Genomic DNA, 13,253 nt, shown 5'->3' with positions numbered 1-13,253 from the left:
AGGCCGAAGTCGCCGGACGGCCACAGAGCACCAGGCTAGCCCTACATTCATGCAGGTGCAATCATCAAGTATATATCGTGGACGGGCAGTCATGAATCCATCCTCCAAAACCACTCACCTCCTACCCACTCCATCTTCCATCACATAGGAACAGTATCATGGCTCCCACCGAACTCGTCAACGACGTCCCCATGCAGGGCGACGGCTTCTACAGCTCCAACTCGGGGCTGCAGCGCGCCGCCATGCTGGAAGCCCTCCCGCTGCTCGCCGCCGCGGCAGCGAAAACCAAGGTCTCGTCGCGCGCATTCACTGCCATTGAATATGGCTCTGCGCACGGGAGTAACTCGTATGTTCCTTTCTCTTCTTTTCTCATCACATCCCCTTCCCCATTTACAATACTCCTCCCCAAACTCACGCACCCCCAAGCCATCAATCAACCACTAACCTCCAACCCCAGCTACCACCCCTTCAGCACCATCCTGGAATCTCTCCCCACGCCCCCAGAAGAAGCACACATAATCTTCAACGACCGACCCGTGAACGACTTCGTGACGCTCTCCAAGAACCTCAACAACATGACCTTCCCCCTCCCCGCCACAAGCACGCTCCTCACCTCCATGGCACCCAAATCCTTCTACTCCGCCGTGGCCCCCAGCGGAAGCATCGACATCGGGTTCTCCCTCGCGGCCCTCCACCACCTGGACCAAGTCACGCCCGTCCCAGACGGCGTGATGCCACCGCACGAGGAACGACAAGCCGAGTTCCGCGCGCAAGCACACACCGACCTGCGCGTCTTCCTGGGCCACCGCGCCCGCGAAATCGTCCCGGGCGGCTCCCTCGTCCTCTCGTTCGTCGGCGACGCCTCCTGCGGCGAGGAGAACTACACCGGACCCGTCGATGCATGCCGCACCGCGCTGATCGATATGCTCGGCGCGGGCCTCCTGCCCCCGAATATCGTGAGCGCGTTCGAGGTGCCCACGTACAACCGCACGCTGGGGGATGTGCGGAAGTCGCTGGCCGAGGTGAGTGGCCAGTGGGCCGTGGAGGAGGTGTTTGAGCGTAGGGTGTTGCATCCTGCTGTGAAGGAGTTGAGGGAGAGGAAGGAACGCGGCGAGGAGGGCGCCTCCGAGTGGTATGCTGATACCGTAGCGGATTGGTTGATGGCCGTCGTGTCGGGGTATTTTGTCAAGGCGGTGGTTTATCTCGGGCTCCGGGATAAGGTGGACGAGTTGTTGGAGGAGTGGGTGAGGAGGACGAGGAAGGTGTTTTTGGAGAAGCATCGTGATGAGGAGGTTTATTGTTGGTTTGTTTACGGGAGGTTGACTAGGCTTTGAGTTTGTGTTTGTTGGTTGGATATGGTGTGTTGTGGTGTAGTAGGTTAGGTCTCTAGAGAGATACTGTCTAGATGCGCTGGTGTATATCTCTGGATCTGGATGGGGGGGAGTTCCAAGTCGGATGAGGTGAGGGATATGTCATACATACATTGCAGCAAAGTCGCCGATAGCATATCCATACATATATGACTCTAGACAGCACTTGATCTCTTTCTCAATCCATACACTTCCCCTAGCCAAAATGGTCCACATCGCACTCGCGGGCGGCTACGGCGGCCTCGGCCAAGAGATCCTCGACGCGCTCATCCAAACCGGAAAGCACAACATCACCATTCTGTCTCGTCGGGTATACCACCACCACCACCACCGATATACACATCAATGGCACATCCATGCCACCCCTCGGTCCACACCACTGACTATTATCCCAGGACCGCCCCGCCGAAGAAACCCGCCCAGAAATCCACTGGACGAAGATCGACTACGCCGACAAACCGCAGCTCGTCCAAGCCCTCCACGGCGTGCACACCGTGCTCTCGTTCATCGTCGTCGCGCAGGACCGCGGCAACGCCTCCCAGCGGACCCTGATCGACGCGTGCGTGGACGCGGGCGTGAAGCGCTTTGCGCCGAGTGAGTGGGCTGGGTATGTCTCTCCCTCCCTATCCAGATCGTAATAGAACTAACGATTCATTCCTCTACTTCCAGCGCCAACACAGACGGTCTCCCCTGGTATGCGGGCAAAACCGCCATACACCGATACCTCCAGGAGCTGAACCGGGAGAAGGAAGTTGGTCACATCACACTACGCCCCCATGCAGCTGACATCATGTATACTAAGAGACAGCAGGTCCTGGAATACTGCTGCTTCCGCCCCGGAATGCTGATGAACTACCTCGCCTACCCACTCCCAACCACCCAGCACGTCGAGATCTGGGGCATCCACGTGGACATGCAGAACAAGCGAGCAATATTGCTAGCCGACGCAAGAAACCCGGGGTATTTGGGCCTGACGACGGTCGAAGATGTCGCGAATGTGGTGGTCCGCGCGGTGGAGTATCCCGGGAAATGGCCGGAGGTGGGCGGGATGAGGGGACAGGAGATCTCGATGGGGGAGTTGATTGCGTTGGGGGAGGAGATAAGAGGTATGATATCTTCGTCTCCCTTCTTTATATCCGCTTTGTCCTGTCTTTGTGGAAGCATTGGGGACGGGCTGAATGGGGGACGGGATGGCTGACTCGAACAGGGGCCACGTTTTCCGTCGAAACCATCAAGGCAGGCCAGGCCCGACTGGGCCGGTTGACGGCCTCGTGGCATCCGGTTATGCAGCACTCGACCATCCCCGAGGAGGTGCGGGCCGCGTCCGCGAAGATCTTCACGGCCAAGACGGTCGCGTCCATTTACCAGGGGACGTGGAGGGTGTCGGATGAGTGGAATCGGTTGTTGCCTGATTATCGGTTTACGGGGGTGGAGGAGTTCTTGCGGAAGTGGTGGACGGAGTGATGTGTCTGTGTTCTCTTCTTCTTCTTACTTACTATTCCTCTTTGTTTTCCTTTTCTACATCATATTCCTATTCATTTTCCACTATGTCTTCTCTGGGTGTTGTAAACGCTTGTTGTTGATGTCTGGGCTTGGTGGATTAGGGTTCGGTCGGTCGGCGATTTAGCCGATGGCTCGGGGATATCGAGGATCTGCCAACATTGCACTTCGAACATGCAGTCAGCTGAATGCGCCGTAAAATATACCTGTCCATTGTGCCATGTGCGCCGAAAAGTCGAGCCATCACCACTAGAGCAGTCACCACCGCCGATACACCGACTCGCCGAGCGTCCGAGTGCGATGGCCCACGCTACGGTTCAGTGAATGGCTTGTCAACAAACTGAATCGAACAGTATAATTCAGTCGAGTCCCCTCGTAATTCTCTCCGCACATCACACATCCCAGTATTCTTCCCTCCCCATCCATCCAGAAACATCCCTCCCTCACCATGAAGCGCGACATCAGAGACTATGCCTTCCCCCAACGCTCCACCGAGGGCAACTACGCCGACAACCTGGAGACCGACGTGCTGATCGTCGGGGCCGGCTTCAGTGGCATCTACATTCTGCACGAGCTGCGCAAGCTGGGCCTCAAGACGGTCATCTACGAGGCCAGTAACGAGATCGGCGGCACCTGGCGGTGGAACTGCTACCCGGGGGCGCGGGTCGACTCCAAAGTGCCCCTGTACCAGCTCTCCATCCCGGAGACCTACAAGGACTGGACTTGGACAACCAACTACCCCGACTTCAACGAACTGCGCGCCTACTTTGCGCACGTCGACAAGGTGCTCTCCATCAGCAAGCACGTCGCCTTCGGCAGCACGGTGATCGACGCACACTTCAACCAAACCACGTCCCGCTGGACCATCAAAACCAAGGACGGCCGCACCGCCACCGCCAAATACTTCATCGTCGCCGCCGGCGTGTCCGCGAAGCCCTACATCCCCGACTACACGGGCATCGACTCCTTCCGGGGCGAAATCCACCACACCTCCTTCTGGCCGCAAGAGGACGTCGACATCCGCGGCAAACGCTGCGCCATCATCGGCACCGGCGCGTCAGGCATCCAAGTCACCCAAGCCTGGGGGCCCGTGGCCTCATCGCTCAAGGTCTTCCAACGCACCCCCAACTACGCGATCCCGATGCGCAAGGTCGACCTCACGGCGGAAGAGCAAAACAACCAAAAGCCCCTGTACCCGCAGCTCTTCGAGATGCGCGAGAAGACCTTCACCGGCTTCCTGTGCGAGTTCACCGAGCGTCTCACCTGCGAAGACAGCCCCGAGGAGCGCGAGGCGTTCTACGAGAGCCGGTGGGAGGCGGGCGGGTTCGACTTCTCGACGGCGAACTACAAGGACGCGCTGCTGTTCCCGGACTCCAACCGCCTGCTGTACAACTTCTGGGCCAAGAAGGTGCGGGCGCGCGTCGACGATCCCAAGGTCAAGGATCTGGTCGCGCCGCTGGAGCCGCGCTACTTCTTCGGCGCAAAGCGCTCCTCCCTCGAGATCAACTACTACGAGCAGTTCAACCGCCCGTCCGTCAGCCTGGTCGACATCCACGCCAACCCCATCGCCGAAATCACCGAAACCGGCATCCGTCTCCAGGACGGCACCCTCCACGAAGTCGACGTCATCTGTCTCGCCACGGGCTTCGACACCACCACCGGCAGCATGACCAACATGGGTCTGCGCAGCGTCACCGGCTCAACCCTGGCCGATGACTGGAAGGCCGGCGCCCACACGTACCTCGGCCTGACCGTCTCGGGCTACCCCAACATGTTCCACCTGTTCGGCACCCACGGCCCCACCTTGTTCAGCAACGCGCCCACCACCATCGAGATCCAGGGCCGCTGGATCCGCGACGCCATCAAGCACATGGAGCGCCAGGGCATCGCGAGCATTAACCCGACCGAGGCCGCGTGTCGCACCTGGAAGAAGCAGATCACCGCCTTCTCGAAGGCCAGTCTCTTCCCCACCACCTCGTCCACCTACATGGGCGGTGGTATCCCCGGGAAGGCGTACGAGTTGGTCTCATATCCCGGGGGTCAGCCCCTGTATGCCAGGCAGATTCATGATGCCTTGCCCGCGTTCGCTGGGTTTGAGGTCCGGAAGAACGATGGAGAGACGGCCACGAATAAGGAGCCGCATACCATTGATGCCACGACGGACTTTTTGTTGAGATTGTTTGGGATGCCCCCGTTGGAGGAGTAGATGTTTACTTGCTTTCTCTTGGCTGTTTTGGGACGTTTAGTTTATATTTTCGCTTTTAACAAGGAAACATGAATTTTTGGAGAATACAATTTTTTTCAAGTGACAGGTGATATGTGTTTAGGATGTAGCGTAATTTTTCCATTGTGCGGGAATGATATTATCCATGAGCAGAATCAATCTGTTGGATTAAAGGTGACTTTGCATCTTCAATTTGGTAAGTGAACAACTGATCCCTTTTTTGAAGACAGGGTATCATATATTACTATCTGTCGTGGTCAGAATAGTAGGTCCCCTCCTGATAAAACACGAGATAATAATCATTTTAAATAACCATTTTATAAGAATTGCGGAGCAGAGATTCTACTCACACCATTCAATGCAATCATACAGTCATAGTCATACCCGCTGAGTCGATCCTGTTGATTGATAAAAGAGCTAACTATAACAGGATGAAAATCAGCTACGGTTGCCTATCCTGCTGCCTAGACAAGAACGTATTTTTGCTATATAGTTGTTTGTTTCATATACATCCCTCCCAGTATCATCTTAACAAATATACCTCTAGCACCAATGCATCGAACACTTACATACTATATATATATTCAGCTACCAACTGCTCACTACCCACTATCTCCCAAACAGCCCAATCCTAGGCAGGTATACAGTAAGTACAACCAAGTATATATGTAACTAGCTATCTAGATACAACACCTCGAACATATAACCAGTGAATCCATCCTCCGTAAGTAGTAACATGACAAAATCCTTCCCACCCCACTCCACCCACTAGCGCTAACCAGCCCCCCAGTGACCCCACACCAGCTAAGCAACTAAAGTCTGAACCAATCCATCCCCCCCCAAACGATTCCCCCCCCACCCGAATCCAATAATAACGATCCAAGACCCAAAGTCGCCGAACGGCGACTACTGAACGGCGACTACTGAACGGCGACTACTCAACTCCCGACCCCATCTCCCACAAGTCTGTCCATCTAGTCTCCCTGAGTCTGACAGACGACCCCCCCCCCGGGGAAATACCCCGTCTGACAGATTAGCATAATTACACAATCTGCTAGATACAACCCACGGCCTAATTCTAATTCTACTTCTTATTTTAATTCCTGTTTATCAGTATTACCGGGCAGGGAACTAGTGCTAGCCAGCCTCACTAGTCTCTGCAGCACCGAACGGGCCAGTAGTAGTCTGTCTAGATACAGACTCGGAGTGAGGACTCGGTACTCCGTCGATCTCTCCCACTGGCGGGGCTATAACATTAACAGAAGAAGTAAGACTCAGATAGATACTAGATACTAGGTACGAAAACTTAATTGTGTCGTGTTGTGTCGTGTCGGAAGCCGACATTGTCCCGACCTCGGATTTCCCGACCAGCGACACGGACTCAAGGCTCAGACCGGGTCCGATGGTGGATTGACTAGGTAAGAAGTACATTATTGGAGTTGGTTATTATTATTATTATTATTATTATTATTATTATTATTATTGCCCTCGTTTGCTGTGTATCCACTACTGGGTTAGCCCCGCGGACCCAGAAATCAGAATATTGCATGATCCTTTATCTGTTTATCCATCCGTCCGTCCGTTCTCTCCTTGAAATATTAATCCGCCGACCAAGTTCAACATAGATATAGTAGATACAGATATTTATATATTATGTATCCAAGTAAGGACCATCATCCTCCCGATCGAGATTATAGCTATTTCCCAAGCCCCTCGGAACAACCATTGTAGTTACCGAGGCACTTCAGTTACTTACCTAGCTACTAGTTAGGGCTAAACGGGTCCCTATCGACTCTAAGCCTCCCTCCCTCGTATTCGCCCGTTCCCGCATCAACCTTCCCCCTATGTACTCCGTACCTAGACTACTAGATACCTACGGCAGGTAAGTAAGTATGTTGAGATCCGTAACATCAACATCAACATCAACACCAATCAACTGTACCTGTAATAGCGAATATAATTGCGGCTGAGTCCCAGGATCCACATGCCATGCGATGCGGCAGTGCGGTGCGGCTGCGGTACGGTTTGGTTTCACATCAGTGATCACAGAAGTGGATGCATCCATACCTCCTTCCCCCCCCCCCCCCTCCCCCACCCCACCCGGTACCACACTAGATAGAGATTGGTATGCAATCTTTGGGTGGGTGGAGCACAAGTCATATACGGAGGATTCAATGGGATCTAGATCCCATTGTGTAGTCGGGACGGAGGCGGAGTCGGGGGCAGAGTCGGGTGTGAACAACGGCAACTTGAACCCACTGCCTACGGAGTACCTTGAGACCTAAGTAGATATGAAGTACTGCAGTGGACTGAAGGGGTTAGTTAATTAGTTCGCCAGTTAGCTAGTTAGCCAGTTAGCCAGTTGACTAGTCAATGAGTATTAAGCCCGAACAAGACAAGCCAGAGTGAGAAAGAAACGCTCGGCCGAGGAAACCACCACCAAAAATAAATAATAATAAATGGAAATGGAAATGGAAATGGAAATGTTAGATCGACGATCCCCGCCAGAACTCAAGCCCTGGCCCCAGCTGGCCAAGCCTAGCCCACCCCCCACCCTCAGAATTAAATAAAACCAAGTGACCAGGTTCAGAAGCGGGCCCCGAAGGACAGTAGAATAGGATCGAACCCTGTCGGTACCTCGTGGTATATACTGCTAGGGGGTTAGTTGGGAGTGGGACTGGGCTTGGAGCATGGTTATGACGATATGACGTTATAATCATGATGAAGCTGACAGGGATTGGGGGGGGGGGGGGGGGGGGGCGATGACGGATAAGAAATAAAGGGTGAAGGATGGGTATGATCGGGCTAAGTCGAAATTCACATTTCTTGACTGAATTCTGGTGAGTGATTTCTAGAATCGTAGAGGAGTGTTTTACTGGCCGCTTGCTGCAGCATGAATGGTGAGGAGGGAGTTAGGTAGCTACGTACTACGTAATCTGTACTGTCAGGCTAATCAACAGCTCAACGGGAAGGGATCAGGGATATGAAAAAAAAAAAAAAAGACATGGTAAATACTTTACGGACTGGGTACTATATCCCCACTTCGGATATAGTTTCCCATGTAGATAGATTAATAGATAGATAGACAGACAAACAGATAGACACACAGGAATAAACCCGCAAATACATCCCACCTATCCCCAGATCTCCAGATCTCACCTATACGTCATAATCTCAAGGGAATGAGGAGTGGGTGTGGGAGTGGACGTGGACGTGGACGTGGTCTTGCTCGCGTGGTACCGTCTAGCGCGATTTCATTCCCCGTGCCTCATGGAAGAGAAACTTCCAGAACCAGTCGTTTTCTGCATATTCTGTGTCCAGATAGCCCGGAAAGCTAGACACATCCCCGCGGATCGATAATCTGACATAAGACGGGCCCGTAAGATCGGTAAAATTGGAAAACGTGGCATTCTTCGGCGATTTACAGATACATGGGTAGTGAGGTACTAGATATGGGCTTACATGGGATTTTGTGTCTCTGGCTTTCTCCTCGGAGGTATACCATGTAAGTTAATTTCACTCTAGATTCCTGCTAGGGTGTCTATGTACTCGATTTCTCTTTTGAGATCCATGGGGGGTGGAAGGGGTCTGAGTGCCGCAAGCAAGGACGGTGAATGAGCGGGATTTTCTATGTATTTAGTGTCTATCTGGTCGGCGCGGTATCTCAATCATTAAGAGAATGTGTGATTGGCTAGTATTCATTGATAAGGTCGTTATATACAAAATAAAAAAAAATAATAATAAGAAATGAAGCAGGGGCTAGAATCCCTCCTCGCTCCACTGCTGGATAGCCCTGGCGCGGATGCGCAGGCTAAGCTCCAGATCCTGGATCTCCACCAACGCCCTCCGAACAACATTATCGACTCCCGAGACAAACGGCGGAGGGGAGCCGTTCCCGCTCGCTATCGACGACGTCGATGCCAGCTCTGGCGGGGTGGGGTAGCTGTGATGCCGGGCCATGTGGGAGTGATACGGGCCGTGGTGGTAGCCTCGCGCGTCTGTCTGAGATAGGCCGTGGTCGGACAGGGAGTGCGCGTGCGGATGGAAGAACAGCGGGGGTGAATGGTGGGATCCCCCGGCCGATGAAGCACCAGGGCCGCGGGTGGAGGGGGGCGTAACCTCGGGACACAGAAGCATTCGCTGGATCGAGTATTTGATCTTGGCGAGCACGGTGGTGATCATCTGCACGTTGAGCATGGCTTGGAGGGATCGCGCCGACGACGAGGAGAAGGAAAAGTTGCCGAGCGACACGTCCAGTAGCGGATTGGACCCCGTGTCGGACGGAAAGTCTTCGGGCCCGTTGGAGCCGGGGTCCAGGCCGAAATACTGCAGGCGATCCTGTAGGATGGAAATGAGGACGTCGAAATTGTGCAGGAGTCGGAGGTAGGTCGTGAGGACTAGGAAGGCGAGGATGCTGTGTTGGGGGTCCGACGCCCGGAGGCCTGGCTCTTCACCACCACTGCAGCCCCCGAATAGATTGTCCTGGCTGGCGCAGTCGGAGAAGAGCTTGTCGGTGTCTGCACGGGGGGTCCTCGGGGCTCGCGCATCCCTGGGGTGAAGTGGGAGTTGATCCGGTGTAGCACGTCCAGGGTTTGTTCGGATGCCTTCAGGTTGCGCTGCAGATGGGTCTTGAATTGCTTGTCAGGGATCGAGAGGCCGGGTCCCAGCCTGCCTTCGGAAACCAGCTGAGACTGGGCTTTCCGGGTCATCATCGCCAACTCACGGTTATTCTGGTTCACGCTGGCCTGCAGCTGGATCACATCAAACACGTAGTCGTCTGCGGTGTATTCCGCGCCCGTAGCGAGCAATGGGTCGGTGGGATGTCTGGGGAGTTTCGGACGGGTTGTGTCTGTGCCTGCAGCTTCGACTCGGGTGGGATCCACTCCCAAACGGGTGGTGACGTCGAAGTCCAGGTCGACAGAGGCTGCGAGAAGATCGGCGTAGGGGCCAGCGTCCCCTGAGAGCATCGACGGGTCTTCGCTCCAGTATGAATCTGCCCTCCCAAGGCTCCGTCAGCCGTGTGGCCCGCGCGGGACCGTTAGGGGCGATCTTACCAACATCCAGCTGCATTGACTCGGTCTGAAACGCATCCAGGAACTCACTAGATGGTTCTCCTAGCGGGTCCTGTCCACCGTCCATGGCTGTGGGGGGGAATTGTGAGGGTGTGGAATCCATCCCGGCCACCGGGGCCGTTCGATTCGGGCTTCCGGGTGCTGTGTATGGGCTCTGAGGCTGGGAAATGCTGTCTCTGCTCCAGCGAGACTCGCTCGTGGACTGCTTTCGAGAGTGGGATGCGTCGCCGTCACCCTCACGCGCCTCAATCCGTTGCACGGTGGCTGGTTGGGGTCGACTCTTCTGTCGGGGCCGTCCAAATCGCTGGGGAGGGTCGTAGACACACTCGGCCTCCGCTTTGATGCAGCGGGAGCATGCTTTACTGTTCGTGATTCCCAGCGGGCGATGGCATCTCAGCTTGGAGGCATGGCATCGGTTGCAAGCCTGGCGGGTGAGGGGCGGTTTGCTTTGAGGTTGAGGTTGAGATTGAGATGGAACCTGGGAGGGGGCTGGGGGCTGGGGTGGTGTTTGGGAGGCCGGGGCGACGGTCTGTGACATGATGGCTGCTCCAGTGAATATGATGAGAGTAGATGGAGATGGTTTTGAGCAACTAACTGCAGGCACTTAACAGGCTTTTATTTACCCTAAGCCGGGCTGTACTCTGTCTATTCTTCGATACGCAGCCTCGTGGCCGCAGGATCAGGATCGATCCTCATCCTCGTCCCCACAGGCGATACTCCTGGGATACACGATCTGGACTGCAGGAGGCATCTGAAACCGCAGGAATGGATCGACCGTCCGATGGCCGTTGGTCTCGTAACGAAGCATGGATCAGCTGATGGTGCACATGGCAGGCTCATGGCAGGGCGATCTGCCGTCCCCATCAGCCATGAGCTCGACACGCTTCGACACGCTTTCCGTATATCCGTTGTTCCAGACGCCAATACCAGTTGACCCCGGTGATTTTCGTAGCGCGGTGGGGCGTAGCCACCATCCCCAATCCTCCGCCCTTCAGATGCTGCCTGCAGAAGGACACCTCCTGACAGGATCGATCAATTCGATAACTAATAGATAATTGCTGGGTACCGTTTAGGGCTTCCTACAGCGGCTCCTGCCTCACCGCTCAGGCTGCCTCCGCACCTTCCTCATCGGGGAATCGCGCTCACGGGCCAAGTCGGGAAATATACCGAAAACACGAGAATGACCATACAATTACTGCGTGCCACTCTGGATTGGATACTGACATCATTATCCAACATGGAATGGAGAAATCCAGCACGATAAGAAACCGGAGGGCCCAAACCGGCTACTGCTCCCTCTGGCCTGAAATCAGGGGTAACTATCTGAAGAAAAACAAATCTCTCGAAGGCATCCTTCCGACGGAATCTAGAATCTGACATGGCCCCCGTGCTAAAGAAATCTCCGGGTGAACAGGATCGACTGGCGTCCTCTTCACACATGGCATGATGTGATACCGGCTAGTCCCTGGGCAGTTGCGTGGCAGTGGCGGTTGTACGGGCGGCACCCGAGTCATGCAGCCGGTCAGTGAGGCTATTTTCGCAGAAGAGCCCCGATCAACGGCACGTTCCCATCCGATTTGAGCCTCAGCCTGAACCATCCATGCGATCGTGGCCTCCATACCTGCCAAGCCTACCGTGTGGATGGATGGGTGTCCACCGCAGACAAGACTTCCCGTGTCAATCCCAAGTTCGCACATTCCAATCAGGCATGGCGTCAAACCGCAGGGAAGACCAACATCCTCCGACACCACCGTGACGATAACATCATTATCGTCAGGATAATCCCCACATAGCACGCTTAGCACCTTGGAAGTTGGAAGCCTGGCGGGCCCGGCCGCCTGGGCAGCACGCTTGCTTCGACGGTTCAATTCAAGGCTTAGAGTGGTGGCCCATGCCGCAGCCGCTAGAGGATGGTGGGGAGGCTAGCGCCCTTTTGGCATTCACAGCCAGCAGAGCAGTGGGACATGGAAAATCAAGGAACAGCATTTGCGCTGCGGAAGTCCCCTATGTGAGGGGCGTGGCAACCCCCTGCAGATCTCCATGGGACCGAGCGCCAGGCCAGGAATACGAAAGCGAGGCGCATCCTTCGGGTGGCATGTTGACGTGGAAGGATTCGCGAAAACGCGCAGGATACGGAGGACGGACTACCAATGCGTTAATATCTACCTTGGGGGCCAAGCCGGCATCTGTCCGAGGGTGTCTTTAGACTTGCAGACAACCGGCAGGGATGGTCGGGAGTCGGGGGTTAGGACAGGGCCATATAGATTTAGGGCTCGGGGGGGGAGGCTCGGGGCCGAGACATGGCCGCGTCTAGCGGCTAGAGGGGGCTATTGGAGGGATACACTAGATAGATATCTAATATAGATAGATATACAGCCTCACCGCTCACGCCTCTCTGCCTGCCCACTCGCCCCGTTCGGGAAGGACCTGACGGATGCTTGCCGCCTCGACAGTTGACTCGTCTGAAACGCTAGCCCGCACCTGGAAATCTCCACGACCGCCTACACACGTACAACAGGTTGATTTGCTACACTGTGCTACTCTTTTAGGCTGTCGGAAGCCGGGAGCTGCCGAACTAGCCCAGCTGGAGCTAGCGCCCGCGGCTCCGCATGGGTATAGATATTAGATATGGCCGTCATGTGGGGTCATGCGAACATCACAATACCACCTGTAGAACAGGTTTCCTGTAGGACGATATCAACATGCCCCTATTCGTAGATACTCTCGCTGAAACTTGTTGCCCGTAGAGATGGATTGCCAGCACTGCCGCGCAGCGCAAAAGGGGCGCAATACTGATCATGCTTAGCCCTACGTCTTGGCCATCATCCGAGTATCCTACAGTATAGCCTCCTATATCAGCCCCTGAGGCGAAGCACGAGATTGGGGAGCTGGCAATCAAATTTCTGGAAGGGAGTCATGGCGTCAACGACAATCTGAATCTTACCATCTACCGTTGTCGTTAAACTGGGATATTCCCGAAGTCTGGAAGGAAACTGGCGGAAGTAGTGATAGCAGTTGAGGTGTGCCTCGCCACCCTTGTTCAAGGACCAGTGAATATCCCTTAGGGACTGCTTTTGCCACAGTGTA

At 54.9% G+C, this 13,253-nt stretch overlaps 4 protein-coding genes across 4 annotated transcripts; 3 read left to right on the top strand and 1 right to left on the bottom strand.

The window, feature by feature from the left end:
- The first annotated feature begins 34 nt into the window (after positions 1 to 34).
- Positions 35 to 1,434, top strand: BO70DRAFT_407200 (S-adenosyl-L-methionine-dependent methyltransferase). Its single transcript, XM_025547163.1, has 2 exons — positions 35 to 346; positions 458 to 1,434. Exons 1-2 carry the CDS (start codon positions 159 to 161, stop codon positions 1,332 to 1,334), a joined length of 1,065 nt encoding a protein of 354 aa, XP_025398715.1. The 5' UTR covers positions 35 to 158; the 3' UTR covers positions 1,335 to 1,434.
- A 141-nt stretch (positions 1,435 to 1,575) lies between these two features.
- On the top strand, positions 1,576 to 2,834 carry BO70DRAFT_407196 (NAD(P)-binding protein; the record flags this gene model as incomplete). The annotated part of the gene is made up of 5 exons (XM_025547162.1): positions 1,576 to 1,680; positions 1,766 to 1,977; positions 2,040 to 2,121; positions 2,182 to 2,476; positions 2,578 to 2,834. 5 exons carry the CDS (start codon positions 1,576 to 1,578, stop codon positions 2,832 to 2,834), a joined length of 951 nt encoding a protein of 316 aa, XP_025398714.1.
- A 484-nt stretch (positions 2,835 to 3,318) lies between these two features.
- BO70DRAFT_293488 (flavin-containing monooxygenase) lies at positions 3,319 to 5,076 on the top strand (the record flags this gene model as incomplete). The annotated part of the gene is made up of 1 exon (XM_025539440.1): positions 3,319 to 5,076. The coding sequence occupies one exon, from the start codon at positions 3,319 to 3,321 to the stop codon at positions 5,074 to 5,076; it is 1,758 nt and encodes a 585-aa protein (XP_025398713.1).
- A 3,777-nt stretch (positions 5,077 to 8,853) lies between these two features.
- On the bottom strand, positions 8,854 to 10,704 carry BO70DRAFT_397164 (Zn(II)2Cys6 transcription factor domain-containing protein; the record flags this gene model as incomplete). Its single annotated transcript, XM_025546675.1, has 3 exons — positions 8,854 to 9,576; positions 9,618 to 10,087; positions 10,149 to 10,704. The coding sequence occupies 3 exons, from the start codon at positions 10,702 to 10,704 to the stop codon at positions 8,854 to 8,856; spliced, it is 1,749 nt and encodes a 582-aa protein (XP_025398712.1).
- Positions 10,705 to 13,253: the final 2,549 nt, after the last annotated feature.

This window comes from Aspergillus heteromorphus (assembly GCF_003184545.1).
Source record: "Aspergillus heteromorphus CBS 117.55 chromosome Unknown BO70scaffold_15, whole genome shotgun sequence".
NCBI classification, from domain to species: domain Eukaryota; kingdom Fungi; phylum Ascomycota; class Eurotiomycetes; order Eurotiales; family Aspergillaceae; genus Aspergillus; species Aspergillus heteromorphus.
Note: the sequence above shows the minus strand (reverse complement) of the source record. Positions and strands in the feature narration are given on the sequence as shown.